The sequence below is a fragment of the Thamnophis elegans genome, chromosome Z (assembly GCF_009769535.1).
Source record: "Thamnophis elegans isolate rThaEle1 chromosome Z, rThaEle1.pri, whole genome shotgun sequence".
Lineage (NCBI taxonomy): Eukaryota > Metazoa > Chordata > Lepidosauria > Squamata > Colubridae > Thamnophis > Thamnophis elegans.
This window is the reverse complement of record NC_045558.1, coordinates 39,653,173-39,670,943: the sequence shown is the minus strand read 5'-3', so window position 1 is coordinate 39,670,943 and position 17,771 is coordinate 39,653,173. Positions and strand designations below refer to the sequence as shown.

Sequence of the window (17,771 nt, the reverse complement as noted above, 5' to 3'; positions counted from 1 at the left end):
CCTATGCTTTCCAAAACATGGTTTCTTGTAACTGTCCTTAAAGACTAACAAGGATTAATTTTTCTGTGTAAGTAATTAATACAAATAGTGTTATATACGCTTAATTTCCTGGTTTAAAAGCTAGTATTTAAACTGTCATTTCCACTATTAATCTAAAGCATTCACATAAACTATGTCTTTTCAATCCAATAGAATTGCAATGTTTAACCTATGTATCCATTCAAAACAGTCAAAGTGAACCAATAGGAATGTATACCTATGCATTATATAACCTTAAGATTGGTTCCCAAGAAACAACATGACTAGTTTTCAAGTAAACAATGCACAATATTGAACTTACTAAGCTTAATAGATATTTTGTCAAAGGACACCCCACCCACATTGAAAAACATCTCACAGATAAATAACCCCCTTTTAAAGTTCATTGAAACACCTGATAATTTGTCATTGAGAGAATCTCTCAAGAAATGTGTAGGTGTAATCACCTGATGCCAACAAGTCATTAATCAGCACAAGAAAGTGTTCATCTGGAACTTGAGCATCTGTCAGCAAAAACACAGTGGGAATGTTCTTGGCACCTGTCTTGATATACAAACTGGCAAGATCTACCTGTAAGGGAAGGAGGTAATTACTCATGTTAACTTGAAATACAGAAACTAGGAAGCAACAATCAGTGGGAAAAATGCTACTAATTTGAATGCATTGTTTTTGCATCTCTTCATAATTTATTTCCCTTAATGTGACTCATCACTTTCCAATGATCTTTTTGAAATCTATCATTGATTTGTTTTTTATATAATGGAAATAGAGAATTCAAATTTGATTGCTGGATGAACATGGAACTTCTCATTATAATTCCTTCACTTATCTCAAAAGTGTTTTTTCATTGTGTTAAGACAGTACTAATCATGTTTCTGTTGCTTCAAGTACATCATTGAAATATCTTGAAAAATCACTTAGACTCAGAAGAAAGGTACTTGCAAAAGGATCTCTCAATAGTTGTATGATTAAGTCTTATGTGCTTCAAAGAAGTAGATCTCTTACAGTTTATGAAAGGCTATGTTATGTCATTGTGATAAATATTTTGTTGATTTGAGGGGTCTTTACTATAACATTTTCCTAAGAAATCTTCTCAAGAGTATACTAATTCCATGGGAAAGATTCATATAAGTAGTAAATCCATAGTAGGTAACTTAGGTGTAGTTTCATAATATTTAATATTACTACAGATAACTGACAGTAAAATAATTTGTAAACAACTCTTCAGTTACCATAGTTTTCAGAGTAGAAGATGCTCCGAAGTATAAGAAGCACCTAGTTTTTGGGGAGGAAAACAAGGGGAAAAAATCTACCTCCCAGCAATTTGCCTTCTTGCACAAACAGCAAACAGTACAGACAATATACATTGTTTGTGATATTATATTTCAGACTATACTTGTACAGATGCTGTTAAAATCGATGTGGCTTTCTGAAAGTATATTTATACTCTGCTATTTAAAAGAAGATACAATAGCACTTGGCCTCTTCAGATCAAGCATTTATTTTTAAAAGGTTCTTCATTTTGTTAAGTTGTCTAGAACAATAATAAAGCAGTCTTTAAAAAAGAAGTCTAATAATTTGAACAGTCTATAGGCATTTATAGTTATTGACTTACCTCCTTGCAGCAAACAGCCTGATTAGCACAAGAAAAAAAAATCTGCCTCTACCTTCCAGCAATTTGTCTTGTGAAACAAACAGCAAGTTTCACTTTCAATTTCAGCATGGGCCTCCCAATCATCAGCTGTTTCAGACTGCAGGGATTGCCATAGCCTATTGCTGCCTCCCTACACCCCATTTTCCCCATTTGCTACAAGGAGGTAAATTGCTGGAAGGCATAGACCAAAGGGTGGGGGCTGGTGGATGGGTGGGGCTACATTCAGTGTAGAAGACGCAACCAAATTTTCGTCCTCTTTTGGTGGGGGAGAAAGGTGCATCTTACACTCTGAAAAAATGATAAATGGACACATTTAAGCTTGCATACTTTTTTAAAATGGCAAGGCAGTCTAGAACAGGGGTGTCAAACTCAAGGCCCATGGCTGGATCCAGCCTATGGGGTGCTTAAATCTGCCATGTGGGGTCAGCCTGGAAATAGCAAAGGATCAGCCCAAGGTGCCTGGTACCCCCACTGGGCCACATTTTTTGCCAGTTGGCCTCCTGCAGCACCCTGCTGGCTAAAACGGGGCACAGGAGGGCAACGTGCGGCCTCCCATGCCCCATTTTGGCCACCAGGGTACTGTAGCATGTGTCTGCCCCATCTCTCCCCCCCTCAGTCAGCCAGTGACACTACAATGCTGATCTGGCCCCCAAAGAAATCCAGTCTGACACCCCTGGTCTAGAAGAGTTAGTACTCTCTGTTTCTCTGGAAGTCCAGAAAATTTAACATAATATCCTCCCATCCAGATAATCTACCTCCATATTTTTTAGGGAACCTGAAAAAACAAGTTTTCTCTTCAAGTAAATTCAAGTACAATAAAAGCAACAAGCAGTTTTAGAATTGAAAATGAAGATATTACATGTCCCTTCCAGGCCTAGGATTCTAAAAAAAAGCTTCTGCCTTTAGGATTAACTAATAAGGAACAAGCAGTCAAGAAACATTCCACAAACTACCATTTGGATAGAGCAGCTATGAAGGCTTTAGAAAAGATACTCAGGTACCATGGCCTATCTATACCTACAAAGATAAAAAAGTGCATGCAATGGCATTCACCGTGCTCTACATGGAAAGAAAAACTGGATTTTAAGAAGGAACAGTACTCATGATTTTAAACTAGGGAAGTGGAGAAGTCTGCTGTGGATACTGATTAGCGAAATAAACAAATGAATGGATCACTGAACAAGTCAATCCAGAGGTCTCACTTGAAACACAAATGAAAAGGCTTAAATTATTATGCTTTGAACATACTGTGCAAATACTTGGTTCTATGGAGGAGGCTCTAACACTGGGAAAGGTGGAAGAAAAAGAAGAGTCTGACAAACATCAAGGTGATTCACTTACAATGATGATGAGTCCACTATAAAAGACATGAAAGACCAAGCTACACACTGATCGTTATGGATAAAATCTATTTAGGTGAACATTGGGAGTCAGCACTAACTTGATTGCATATATTCATTCGGCCAAGCTTCATAAATAAAAGTAATCAAATAAATTCAATCAATAAATCATATAAATAAAAGTAATTTTAAGACAAAATAGAATCAGGAAATTATGGCTGTAGAGGTTATATAAAAGAAAAAATTGAGTTGCAGTGTGACAGAAAACAAAATATTTGAAAATCTGATGTCAGCCAGAAAAATTTACAAATGAAAATTTTGGCTAATGACAATTTAGTCTGGTTCAAGAGTGATTTTCTATCAGTAATATTTTAGAAGTATGGTCCTGGACCTTTATGTCATTTGAGTGTTTCTGACATTCTTTTATTCATAACGGCTTAAGACAAACAACCCATTAAGTAATTAGTTTTATACAGCATGCTAGCCCAACACTTAACAACCCACATTTTGACTTGATGGCAATGCATGAATTCAGTGTTTGGTGCTAACATCTTCATCCTGCTCTATCAAAATAGGAATGTCAGATCTAAAAGTTCTCTACATCCTGTTTTCCTAAATCTAACAGCAAATATTCTGGTGAAAAATAGCAGGAAGAAACCAGGGGAGGGAGAGAAGAAAAAAAAAGAATAAAAGCTATTTATAAAGAATGTGAAAGTTACTTCCAGTCTTGAGGTTTTAAATAACATCATTCTCTAGAGCCGCAATTCCCAACCTTTCTGGCCTTGAAGACTGGTGAGACTGTGTGAGGGAAGGAGGGGGAATGTTTACATGCAAGCAGTGGGAGAACATGTGAGTGCACACAGCTCCATTTGCATGCGCAGCAAGCATATGCACCTGCTTGTACAAATGGAGCTGCATGCATGCCTCACCCCCAACTCCACAGCTTGGTTACAAATGGTCACCAGCCTAGTAGTGGGCCATGACTTGAAGGTTGGGGACCCTCGCTTTAGATGATTGAACAATAACACTTGGTATACCTTGAGATCCTCTATTGTGTAGTCTTTTCTCAGTGTGATTTGAAATACTTCAAGAGAGGCAAGGTAGGCAGCTAGTCTTGATAAACTTTGCTTTCCACTGCCACCCACTCCAATCAAAAGTGTATAACCACAAGAGGACTCCAAGATTCTATTAATACGACACCTGTCAGTGGAAAAAGAAAAGCACATTAATAGTTTCAGAATAATGTTGCAGTTCTCATGTGGGGATTTTGCATCTGGCTTGTGCAAAATAGAAATATTTGATTTACTTCAGATATATTAACAATTTTTCCTGATAAACCTCATAAAAATGTTGACACATTATGATCATTACTTTCTTAGTAATATATCCCATTTTTTTTCTGGGAGCTCAAAGAGGCACCTACAGATGATTTTACCCTTAGAGCAGTAGTCTAGTAAAGGAGATTTACCTGAAAAATAGAGACTGACTGGGAAATATCCTGTATACCATATAAACAAGTTAACAACAGCAAACAACCCTTATTTAGCATAGACATCTCAGTATTTTATCATCAAGCTGTGACATCCATAAGAGTGTATATGTATATGTCGGTGTGTCAAAATTAACAAAATGGTTGATGAAAACTGTGAACCAAGTTCTGCTCCTTTTTAACACATGCATGCTGTCACATGTACAAAAGGATTCAACCATCTGGCAACCATCCTGCAAATTTTAACACTTCCCTTGATAGTGAAATGATCAGCAGGATTTTGTTTTTTGGTCTGGCCGGGGAATAGATGAGCAAACAGGTGTGGATATGTATATATTATATGAAAGATAATAAGCAAACATATCAGTAAGGAAATATTTCTAGCTTCAGATATAAGGACATTATACTTGAGGCTACAGGGAATATTGAGGGCCAGATTTCTAAAGGTCAAAGTGTAGGGCTTAATCAAACCAATTTGCTTTTTAAAATGCCTTAAAGATAAAAAGGAATCCTCTATGGGGCTTCGAAAATCACAATGCATATGTTCAAAGATTGCCCCAGCTCACACTTTTGGCAGTTTGATTCTCACCAGGTCAAGGTTGATTCAGCTTTCCATCCTTCCAAGGTCAGTAAAATGAGGACCCAGATTGTTGGGGACAATATGCTGATTCGGTTAACCCCTTAGAAGCAGTATATAAGTCTAAGTGCTATTGCTGTTGCTATTCAGCAGCAGCACACTTTTATGCCTTGCTCATGTACACATAAATAAACAAATCCAAATTAAAATACTCCAAATAAGCATTTACTTACACATGCTGAATAGCATCCTCAAATAAAACTAAGTTCATTGATGCATTTATTTCATTGTAGTTTTCCAGTGCTTCAAGAAGTATCTTTCTAAGTATTTCCCAGTCTTTGACAGGCATATAGTTATGGTCTGCCACACAATTTGCAAAATGACAGTAAATAAGAGGTTTTTGAAGAAGAACATGATCTTCCACATCCTGGCAAGTTGGCAACATGACATTGAAAAGAAAAGTTAATATTCTGAAATGCTTTTCAATTTATTTTACTAGTCAATCTTTTATTGTTGATTAACCATAAGGTCACATCAAATATCTCCCCCAAAATGTTTCAATGTAAAAACTTTTGGTAGCTGCCTCAATCAAAGGTTTTATTCTCAAACTCACGTAATCTTCTTTAACAAGATTTATTCAGATAAAAGGATTAAGGTTACAAGAATTTCTAGAACTAAACTACTTGCCATTTGAAAATAATTTATTTCCCAATGTATATTATGACATAAATTTTCTTAGTTTCTTTCTAGCAGTTTTACTGGGAATTCAAAGGAAACAGTTCATTAATGGCAGAACAATCTACAGTTGGCTGTTTACAAAAATGGTCACCTAAATTAACAGTCCACGAACTGACGATGATATATTTATCATTTAGTAATTTTAGTACATGTTTTTAAATTTTTATTGTGAGTGATTAAAGCTTGTCTGCTTTATCTTTCATTTTCTTTTTTCTCCTATTTTGGAGGGGGGAAATTTCAGAAATAATTTTTAAAAAATAAAAAAGATCATGACAGCTAAGAGTACCAACTTTAGCATTGCAGCAGCAGTGATCCATATGTATAGTTAGCATTTCAGGTTTCTGCCATTAAGCTTTATTTACATATACCCTCACCCCCAGGGGTGAGTTCCTGCCACCATTACTGCCAGTTCGATAATAAAAAATGTGCACACATTTTCATTTAAAACTATCTGCTCATAGCCACAACATTAAAAAATGAATAAAAATTAAAATTTTAAAATGAAGATTATTCTGTGCATGTGCAGAATAGAAAATCAAGATGGCACTGCTGATCATAGAAATGGTACGGTCATGTGTCCGCTGGAGTTACTACCTATTCGGCCAACTCGGACCGAATAGCTAAGAACCAGCCTCTGTGTATACCTTATAAGAGGATATCAGAGTGTTCAAGATCCTGGTGTGTAAGTAGGCTCTAATTGGTTTGATTCACAAGGAAGAAAGGAATAATAATTTAAGCTTTTCTTGAACATTCCAAATTCTCTCATTTACTACTGTCCATCAGTTAACTCAGCAAGAAATTAAATATAGTTAAACAAAATATTTCCTACGTAGAAGAACTGTCTATACAGAATCTTTTATTTTTTTTCTTACTGTAAATATATGTGGAATAAGAATGAATTAGTTTCATATTATAGGCAACCATACATCACAAAAGTTAAAAAGACATGCTGTTTGGGATCTTCACAAATTATTAAAATTTATTTTCACTAGAAAAAAATAATGTTGCTCTAAACAAAACAAAACAAAACCATATTTATTTAGCACTCCATAGAGCTCACTATCTGACTGGATGCCTTTTTTCCTGAAAAGAGCATAAGTGTGGGTTCCTAATGAACTCTTCTCAAACCCAATAGTAATCACTGTCTTTATTTACTGTAGATGCATTTTTAAATATTTATGGTTATAAAAGAAAGTAGTACATTATATTATAGTTTTCTTTGCATTTCTTAGTATTTCATTTCTCTTTCTTGGAACTTAGAAAATCAAAAGAATTTTCAAATAATTAGTGGTAGATAAATACTAGTTATTTACCTCAAAATATTTATGTGCAGTATCTATCAACTTTTTATAAAACAAATTACAATCTTTTTCTTCTATCAATTTATCTCCATAAACACGTGAAGACTCATGAAGCCACAAATGAACAAGATCATGTGGATGCTTCAAACACTCCAGTTTAGCAAACCGAATCCCCTTAAATAAAAAAAGGAAGTATTATAACACACAATTAGCAAGGTATGCAGAACATATAAAATGGTACCAACAGCTTGCTTTTTAAACTGAGAACTGTATACCTTCCAACAATTACATGGCCAGCTATTTTGGAACTGCTTTTTTCTAATCTTATTTACATCCAAAAGATTTCTTTTCTTTGTGATTATGCCATACTACTAAGGTGAGAGTGGACACCAATGCATTCATTCTTAGGACACTCTTAAATTAATGAAGGCCCAAGTTAAATTCTGACACTATTACAACCCATATCTCCTTGTCTTCAAATAGAATCACATTTGTTGTAAATGCAATAAATTGATTCCCTAAATCTATCAGAACAGAGCTAGAAGATACCTTGGAGGTCTTCTAGTCCAACTCTCTGCTCAAGAAGGAGACCCTATACCCATGATGGTGAACCTATGGAACACGTGCCAGAGGTAGCACACAGAGCCCTCTTTGTCGGCACACGCGCCACGCCAAATGCTCTTCTGGTTTCCAGCGTGCACATGCATAGCTGGTCTTCATTGCTGCTGGAGTACTAGAAAACGCCCCCTAAAACCAGCCAAAAATCAGGCCATTTTTGGAATGCTTTTCAGGCCAAAACCAGCCCAAAAACGGCCTGAAAATGACCCGCAAAACAGGCATGCACGCACCAGCCAGCTGGTCTTTGGGTTTTTGTTGCTCTGGCATGCATGAAGAACAGATGGCTGGTGTGCATGCATGTGCTGGAAACCTTAAGACCAGTGGCCAGCACTCACATGGGCAGGTTCACCATCATTGCCCTATACCATTTCAGATAAGTGACTATTTAGTATCTTCTGAAAATCTCCAATGATGAAGCAGCTACAACTTTTGATGGCAAACTGTTCCACTGGTTAACTGTCCTCACTTTTAGGAATTCCAGGTTGCTTCTCTCCTTGATTAGTTTCCATCCATTGTTTCTTGTCCTGCCCTCTGGTGTTTTAGAAAATAAATTGACCCACCTCCTCTTTGTGGGAGCATCTCAAATACTAGTCCTCCCACCTAGTCCTTCTTTTCTCTAGACTAGCCAAACCAAATCTTGTAATCATTCTTCATATGTTTTAGTCTCCAGGCTTTTAATCATCTTAGTTATCCTTCTTTGCATTTTTTCAAAGTCTCAATATCTTTTTTGTATTGTGGTAATGAAAACTGGATGCAGAATTCCAGCTGTGGCCTTACTAAGGATTTATAAAGCATTTATAAATTCTTAACTATTATTATATTAAATAAATTCAATTTTTGCATGCAAATAAGAGTATTACTCCTTACAGACCTGGAAGATGTTAGAGAGATCTCGAAGGTTGAAAATATAATGGAATTTAATAGCTGTGGGGAGAAAGCTCTGAACCATTGTCTGGTGAAGCCGTATTGCAGCTTGAATCAAGGAAGGTCCATGATTCAATATAGATGAATTAAAATTATACAACTGAAAGTGGAAATCAAGAATCTTGCCATAGATGGTGCTCAGAGCATCAGCAGAGGGAAAATTCATAGCAAACACAGCAAAATGCCTCTAAAATATGAAGAAGATATTAGGTTTTAGTGTTTGTGATATTGTTATATGACTAACTACTGTATATACTCGAGTATAAGCCTAGTTTTTCAGCCCACTTTTTGGGCTGAAAAAAAGCCGCCTCGGCTTATACTCGAGTCAGTGAAAAATTTGCCCGAAATGGAGGAGAAAAAGGGGCGGGGCCATGCCGCTGGGTGACACTCGTGAATGGCCCAGTGCCCCTGTGAGTTTCCCCTCCCTCTGTGTCAGTTTGCCGCGCAGCGCGCACCGCACCATCCCCCCTCCTCACGTTCTAATGTAATGCAGGGCTGTCTTACGATTCCCCTTCCTCCCCCTCCTGCCGCTCTGCAACGATGTCCCACCTCCTCCTTGTTATGGCAAGCAGCCACATAGCGATGTCCCACCTCCTCTGGTACAGTGATCCAATGATAGGAATCACTGTGCCGTGTGTCATAGGAGGCGGGACATCGCTCCCGCGGCTGCACAGGACATCATCATCACAGCGGGACATCAGCATCATGAGGTGAGTGAAGTATTTCATTGAATACACCGCTAGTTTACTGTTTTTCTTTGAAATAAATATTCAAAAACATTATTGGTATCTATTTTTATTTTTGAAATTTACCGGTAGCTGCTGCATTTCCCACCCTAGGCTTATACTCGAGTCAATAACTTTTCCGGTTTTTTGTGGTAAAATTAGGTGCCTCGGCTTATATTCGGGTCGGCCTATACTCGAGTATATACGGTACTTAAGAACACAATAGTGAACAAAGGACAACTTTAATAAGATACACTTGGCATGGGAATCCTCATGCAATTTTACTTTCAAATCTACAAGAGCTATTTCTAAGTGAACAACTTCACGTGATGCTCTCATAAACGATAAAAATGAAAAAAGAAATATACGTATTGCTAACCAAGTATGTAAATTTTTATATGACCAAAAAGGTTCTCTGTCATATTGCAAGGTTTGGATGCCCAATCCAAGAACGTTGTGTTATTCTAGTTGATTATCTAAAGACATAAGGTGATCTGCTTATACATTATTATTTTCCAGAACTTTGCACTATAAAAATCTACCCTTATTTAGACAAATGTATATGGAATAGCTACACCTGCTTAATAGCAACTAGATTAAGGTGACCAGAGGTCCCGATTTTGTTGGGACAGTCACGATTTTGCACAATTTGTCCCGTGTCCCGGGGCATTCTTAAAAAGTCCTGATTTTGTGACCGGACCCGGAAGTAAGCCTTTTCCACTCCCAGCCCTGTATACCCGTCCCGGCCGGCCGGTATTTTGTCCCTTCTGTCTTCCTGTTGCTCAGAAAAGCAACTTTGGGAAGGTCCTTTGCTAGCAGGCAGGTTCTAGGATGCCTGCCGCCACCAAAGGACCTTCCTGGAGTTGCTTTTCTGAGCAACGGGGAGACAGAAGGGACGCAATCTCCTTTCATTCTCCCTCTGCCTCATTCACTCATTCGGGCAGCAGAGAATGAAAGAAAATCACATAGCTGAGGACAAAGGAGCCTGCAGGCTCCTTCATTCAAACGTTCAGGCAGTGGTGATTGGGGGGGGGGCTTTCTCACATGCCTTCTTTCTCTGAAGCTGCGCCGTATTCAGCAAACCGGGCAGCACGTGCCCTTGGGATTGTGCAACGGCCAAAGAACAGGAGGCGAGAATTCGGCTGCTGCACAAGGCCACAGGCACACCCTACCCTCTTCTCTCTGATAGCCACCTGGTTAAAAAGGAGGAGCCAGCTCCACTGGTCCGGAGCCCATCCAGGAAGATGAGGAACGCAAAGGGGATCCCTCCCCCCGCAGATGGGCTCCGGACCAGCAGAGCCTCCTCCTCCTTTTTAACCAGGTGGCTATCAGAGAGAAGAGAGCAGCCCGTGCCTGTGGGCTTATGCAGCAGCCAAAGATCGCCTGGTTAAAAAGATCGCCTGTTTAAAAAGATCGCCTGTTTAAAAAGATCGCCTGTTTAAAAAGATCGCCTGTTTAAAAAGATCGCCTGGTTGAAAAAGACAGAGAAAATCCCCTTCGTCGAAGCTCGAGAGGCAAGCGCTGCCTCCAACTGCCAGAATCTCTGGAGAGAACTTTGCAACTAGTTGAGGAGCAGCGAACAGCGGACTTGAGCGTTTGCATGCATTCAGCCAAGGTCCTGCTGAGCCCTGCTACTTTGGATGACTCGATGGGTTTTATGATGGATGTGCACCCCCGGGAGGTGTTGAAGAAGGACAGGCAGCTCAGCCTGATCCAGGCGACAGGTGCGACAGCAACTTACAGACAGAGACAGAGAGACACACACACACAGAGTGGGAAACACACACACAGATACAGGGGGAGGGAGGGAGGAGAGACAGAGAGAGACAGACACACAGAGAGAATGACAGAGAGAGAGAGAGACAGGGAGGGAGGGAGATAGAGGCAAAGAGCCACACAGAGAGTGAGAGACAAACAGAGAGAGAGAGAGAGAGAGAGAGAGAGGCACTGAAGGAGTGTTTATGCACAGAAGGGGGATTTAAAAAACTTTGGAGTGAATCCAGGAAGAGGGAAGAGATGGACTGGCTTTTTGCTCTGATTTCTGAGCCCCCAGCTGTTAGTGATGGAGGAGGATGAGGATGAAGGAAGGGTTGCATTTTGTCAGGCTGACAGCTCATTCTGTGGCATTTTTAAAAAGTTCCTTTTTTAAGCAGGAAAGGAAAAATCTGCAAAAAGTCACGGTGAGCTCCTGGGATTGTTCCTCGCAAAGCATCATGGTTGCAGAGAATGCAAATGAAGGTGCTTTTCTCCCTGCCTGGCTCCGTGTCCTTGTATTCAAATTGGAGTCACGCTGAGTAGGAAGAGAAGGGGAAGAGAGAGAAAGAGCAGAAAGACAAAGAGGATGAAGGAAGAAGGAGGAAGGAGAAGGAGGAAGGAGAAGGAGGCAGATGGAAGGAGAAAGGAAGGAAGAAAAAGAAGGGAGGGAGAAAAGAGAAAAGGAGGTAGGAAGAGAAGGGGAAGAGAGGGGAAGAGCAGAAAGACAAATTGGATGAAGTTGATAGGCAAGAGAAAGGAGGAAGGAAGAAAGAAAGAAAAAGGGAGGGAGAGAGGAAAGAAGAAAAGATGGAAATAGAAAGGAAAAAAGGGAAGGAGGGAGGAAAGGGGAAGACAAGGAAAGAGCAGAAAGACAGAGAAGGTGAAGGTAGATAGGCAGAAGGAAGGAAGAAGGAAGAAATAGGAAGGAGGGAAGGTGAAAGGATGGAAGGAGGAAGGAACAGAAGCGAAGGGGAAGAGAGAGATGGAAAGAGAAGAAAGACAGAGAAGGTAGATAGGCAAAAGAAAGGAAGCTGAAAGAATGGAAGGAGGAAGGAAGAGAAAAGGAGGAAGGGAATGAGTGAGGAAAGAAGAGAGGATGGAAGGAGAAAGGAAGGAACAGAGGGAAAGAGCAGAAGACGGATAAGGTGAAGGTAGATAAACAAGAGGAATGAAGGAAGGAAGAAGTGAGGTGTCTCGAGGAGGGGGAAAATGTTTAGTGACCAAAGTTACAATGGCATTGAAAAAAGTGACTGATGACAATTTTTCACACTTAGTGACCATTGCGACCATTTTTCACACTTAGCAACCATTGCAGCATCCTCATGATCACATGATCAAAATTTTGTTTGGCAACAGATTCGTATTTATGATGGTTTCAGTGTCCTGGGGTCATGTAATTGCCTTTTGTGACCTTTTGACAAAATATAAAATTTTTAATCAAGGCCCCCGCCCCCCGGTCAATGGTGTCCCTCTTTACCAAACTGAAAATCTGGTCAACTTAAACTAGATCTATTATAGTTCTATTGGAGGGTGTAATTTGAAGAACAGAAATGCTATTAAAACATGATGGGACAGATAATTGAGTTCCTTTCATGGTCCAAATACCTGGGGCTTTAATTGCATGAGTGTAGCTCTCATCTTGACTTTTCTAGTCTCTCCCCTCGGTGGGTACCCCTGGTTACTATGCTGAATTTCAAGTTTTAAAGTGGTAGAAAATAGAATAGCAACCCTATTTGTTTAAGCTCTCTATCCAGACAACCTTCATGTTTATAAACACTCTGTCCTCATAGAAATTAGCCAAAATTGTGAGGTGTTTTAATGAATTGGAAGCAGTGGTTGGATTCTTTACTTTACTTTACTTTACTTTCACTTTATTTGTATGCCGCCCTTTTCCCTGGAGGGACTCAGGGCGGCTCACAGTTCAAAAGGGGGAAGGGAAGGACAAACAATTTACAACATAAAACATAAAAGCACTGCACCATTTAAGAACTCAACAGTCATACAATTCGAGTAGGGGTTAGAGTCTTTAACCGCAGGCCAGTCGGGATAGCCAGATTTTAAGTGCGGCGCGGAAGGTCTGGAGGGTGGTGAGGGTACGGATCTCCACGGGGAGTTCGTTCCAGAGGGTCGGAGCAGCCACCGAGAAGGCTCTCCTCCGGGTAGTTGCCAGTCTACACTGGCTGGCTGATGGAATTCGGAGGAGGCCTAATCTATGCGATCTTATCGGTCTAGTGGAGGTAATTGGCAGTAGGCGGTCTCTCAAGTACCCAGATCCAATACCATGAAGGGCTTTGTAGGTGACAAGTAGCACCTTGAAGCGCACCCGGAGATCAACAGGCAGCCAGTGCAGCTCGCGGAGGATAGGTGTTGCGTGGGTGAATCGGGGTGCACCCACGATCGCTCGCGCGGCTGCATTCTAGACCAGCTGAAGTCGCCGAATACTCTTCAAGGGCAGCCCCATGTAGAGCACATTGCAGTACTCCAGCCTAGAGGTCACAAGGGCATGAGTGACTGTTGTGAGGGCCTCCCGGTTCAGGTAGGGTTGCAACTGGTGCACCAGGCGAACCTGGGCAAATGCCCCCCTGGTTACAGCTGACAAATGGTGTTCAAAAGTCAGCTGAGGGTCCAGGAGGACTCCCAAGTTGCGAACCCTATCTGAGGGGCGTAGAATTTGACCCCCCAGCCTGAGAGATGGAACACTTGGCCAATTCGTGGGAGGGAAGCACAACAGCCACTCGGTCTTTTCTGGATTGAGCACAAGCTTGTTAACCCCCATCCAGTCTCTGACAGCCTCAAGACCCTGGCTCATCACGTCCATCGCTTCATTGAGTTGGCACGGGGCGGACAGATACAACTGTGTATCGTCCGCATATTGATGGTATTTTATCCCGTGCCGTCGGATGATCTCTTCAAATTATTTCACTACTGGGTGTGTCTTTGTGAGTGTGGCAGGGGAAGGATACTGTAAAATCTCCATTCTCTCCCCATTCCAGGGGAAGGTTACTGAAAAATCCCCATTTCCTCAGGAGGCAGAGAATAGATGGGGGTGGGGCCAGGCAGAGGTGGTATTTACCAGTTGTCTGAACTACTCAAAATGTCCGCTACCAATTCTCCAGAACTGGTCACAACCTGCTGAATTCCACCTCTGGTTGGAAGCTATGCATGCTACCATAACAGCAGACCTTCCTTTACTATCTGTCTGCCTCCTGAATAGAAACTGACATGCTCCACATTTATCTTTATTTCTAATTATGCCTTTCATAGTTGCCCTGAAGAAAAAAAAATAGTCTCTGCTTTCTTTCTTTTGTTTAAAAATGCATTCAACTGCCAAGAAAAAAAATGTAAAATCATAATGCCTGCCACATACTTTAAAAAGTCCAAAGTATCGCGCAGCATTCGTATCTGCTGGTATGAATGGGCAAAAGAAATAAGTCATGATACAACATCCTTACATACTTAGGCTGATGTTGTGATGCAAAAATGGGAGGGCAGAGCTTTACAGTGACATCATAACATGCATTCTCTCATTTTGGTGTCCTCACGATTAAGAACTGATAGCTATGTTTATCCCTTTGCATTACTGATATTGTTTTGTAAGACAAAGAATCATCTGACAAGTCTTCTGCAAACTGAAATAAATTTTAGGCAGCTGTATATACTTCACATATATATGCTATGTTATGCTGTGCTGTGCTGTTTTCTGTTATGTTATGATGTTATTATTATATTATATATTATGTTATTATATGACAAAGGTATGATTTTTTTCCAGTAGTAAAAAGCTGAATACTGAAGAATTGATGCTTTTGGATTGTGGTGGTGGTGGAGAAGACTCTTAAGAACCCTTGGACTGCAAGGAGATCAAATCACTTGATTCTAAAGGGAGTCAACCCTGACCATTCAGGATAGATACTGAACCTGAAGCTCAAATATTTTGGCCACCAGATGAATCATTAGAAAAGCCCTTGATATTTGGAAAGATTGAAGGCAAAAAGAGAAGGGAATGAAAGGATAAGGATAGCTATGGTTCATAGGGTCCAAAGAGTCAGACAAAAGTTGGCAACTCAACAACAACTAATATACTTTAAAAAAGAGGTATGCATAATCTTACTTGAAGTCGCGGGTTGATGGTAAAACTGCCAACAATGGGATTCATGCAGGCAACATACTGACAATGATTAATTTCTTTCACAGTTAATGTCTGTCTATCATACCTAAGGAGACAAAAAGTGTGTTTAATATTTATGATTGATTTCAAAATGAGTAGGACAATATCCTCCCATATAATAACAATGTTGGTCTCACACAATAGATATACCCATCAGCTTTCATTAGTAATTAATCAAACTTAAATCTCTAGAAAACAAATACTTCTATATTTGAAATTCTCTAGAAATTTGGAAAAGCTTAAATGAAATGTGTTACTTCAAACAAGCATTTTCATAATAAAGAATACATATTTCAGTTCAGAATATTTATAATTTCATAAGAAGACCTAGCAATGGCTATGAGCAGGAAAATTGAAGAAAGGACAGAGAGTCTAATTCAGGCTAAGACGAAGCCTTAAAAACAAATGGATACAAAACCAGAATTGAGAAGGCAACAACAGAGAGCAAATGTTGCATCTACAAAGAAGCTGAAGACACAGTGGACCACCTAGATAGCTGATCCAAGAAGAGTACACAAAACTGATTACAAATGTCATAACAAAGTAACAACAATAGTGCATTGAAAAATCTGGAATAAATACTTGCCTATATGCAGGAAGTGGTGGGACCATAAAGTAGACAAAATAATAAAAAAATAAAAAAGTTAGTCCTCTGGGACTTAAGAATTCAAACAGACAACACCTATCATATTTTCCCCATAATAAGACCTGGTCTTATTTTCTTTTGGGCCCCAAAATAAGCACCAGGTCTTATTTTCAGGGGATGTCTTACCCGCTTATCTTAGGACCACTGCAGCCAGGACTCCCATGCCCCAACACCTCTTATGCCACTGCCTAACTTCTTCGGTGGCATCTGAAGCCACAGAATATGCCATGTGGCACATTGTGGTGGTGCTGTCATTCATGGAAGGGGGCTGCGTTGCACATTGTGCTGTTGTATGCACAAGCAGTGCCACTGATGAGATGTGGCATGTGGCCTCCAGCTGTGAGCAGTGGCACTAATGCAACACACTATGCAGTGTCCAGACATAAGCAGTGTCACCAGCGTGATGCCGCAAGTGGTGTCTGGTTGCAAACAGCCACAGATGTTGGGCAGCAGTACAACAGGTGTCAGGATATGGGGGAGCTAGCTGCAGCACTCCTAAGGTAAGAGGGTGCAGGGCAAGTGGGTCAGTTTTACCCCCCACCCTAGCTTGATTTTTACCCATGTGCCTCACTCCATCTCATATAACCATACCATGGGACAGAGTGGGTGGGGTCTTAACTAAGTCTTATTTTGGGGGTAGAGCAGCTGTAAATAGAATAGAATAGAATAGAATAAGTTTATTTATAGGCCGCCCTTTTCCCTGAGGGGACTCAGGGCAGCTAACAACTTATATGGGAGGGGATACATACAATGACATATAACATAACATGTGATAAAAAAAAATAAGCAACATTCATTCAGCATTCGGGTGGGGGCGAATTATAATCTTTACCCCCAGGCCTGACGGGATAGCCAGATCTTGAGGGCTGCGCGGAAGGTCTGGAGGGTGGTGAGGGTACGAATCTCCACGGGGAGATCGTTCCAAAGGGTCGGAGCTGCTACTGAAAAGGCTCTCCTCCGCGTAGTGGCCAGCCGGCACTAGCTGGCGGATGGCACTCGGAGGAGGCCTAATCTATGAGATCTAATGGGTCTCGAGGAGGTAATTGGCAGGAGGCGGTCTCTCAAGTGAAATCCTCTGAGGTCTGCTATCGGTTCGGTGAGTGCACATGCATGCACGCTTTGCATGCATGATGCCTGAGGCATTCTGCATCATGCTAAAAAAGGAACATTTTGAAGCCCTCTGAGTCTGCAAAGGTAAGTAGAACAGTGAGGGGAGGGGAATCCACTCTGCCAGACGATTTAGATTAGGTAGAAAGCAGGTAATCCAATGATTCTAGCTAATATAAATCACGCATCACAGCTGATAATCGGAAATACTGGTTCGCCCGAACTGGTAGCATTTTTTACTACCATGGTCAGGCAAACTAGTCCAAACTGGTAGCATTTCACCCCTGGGGTAGAGGTTATATTAGGCGCACATGTAAAAATCAAGCTAGGGATTATTTTCAGGATAAGTCTTATTTGGGGGGAAACACAGTATCACATAACACTTAAATCTGGACAGTGAATATTGCAGCAGAGTAGAAGAAAAAGAACTATAGAAGATAATAAAAGGCAAGGATTTGCAAATAAAAATAAAACAGCTCTAGCTAAATAAAGCAAAAGTAGTATCAATAGTAATAGGTATTTCGGATGCAAACCCAAAACAACTGGAGCACCATCTACTTGAACACCATCACTATTGATAAAATCTCCACCATTCAATTTCAAAAGTTGCAAAAGGCAGCTTTGCTTACTGGAAAGCTTACAGCATGAAACAACATCTACCTATCCCAAAACCTTGAGGAATGATAGGTT

General features: G+C 40.4%; 1 protein-coding gene across 1 annotated transcript in view; it reads right to left on the bottom strand.

Moving 5' to 3' along the window:
• The window catches only part of DNAH11 (dynein axonemal heavy chain 11), a 176,462-nt gene that overhangs the window by 81,724 nt on the left and 76,967 nt on the right, over positions 1 to 17,771 (bottom strand). The window contains exons 48-53 of the mRNA XM_032235831.1: positions 15,272 to 15,374; positions 8,628 to 8,867; positions 7,151 to 7,312; positions 5,333 to 5,526; positions 4,071 to 4,233; positions 486 to 609 (exon numbers count right to left, since the gene is read on the bottom strand). Of these exons, the coding sequence (XP_032091722.1) occupies positions 486 to 609; positions 4,071 to 4,233; positions 5,333 to 5,526; positions 7,151 to 7,312; positions 8,628 to 8,867; positions 15,272 to 15,374 (986 nt within the window). The remainder of the gene's footprint in view (positions 1 to 485; positions 610 to 4,070; positions 4,234 to 5,332; positions 5,527 to 7,150; positions 7,313 to 8,627; positions 8,868 to 15,271; positions 15,375 to 17,771) is intronic.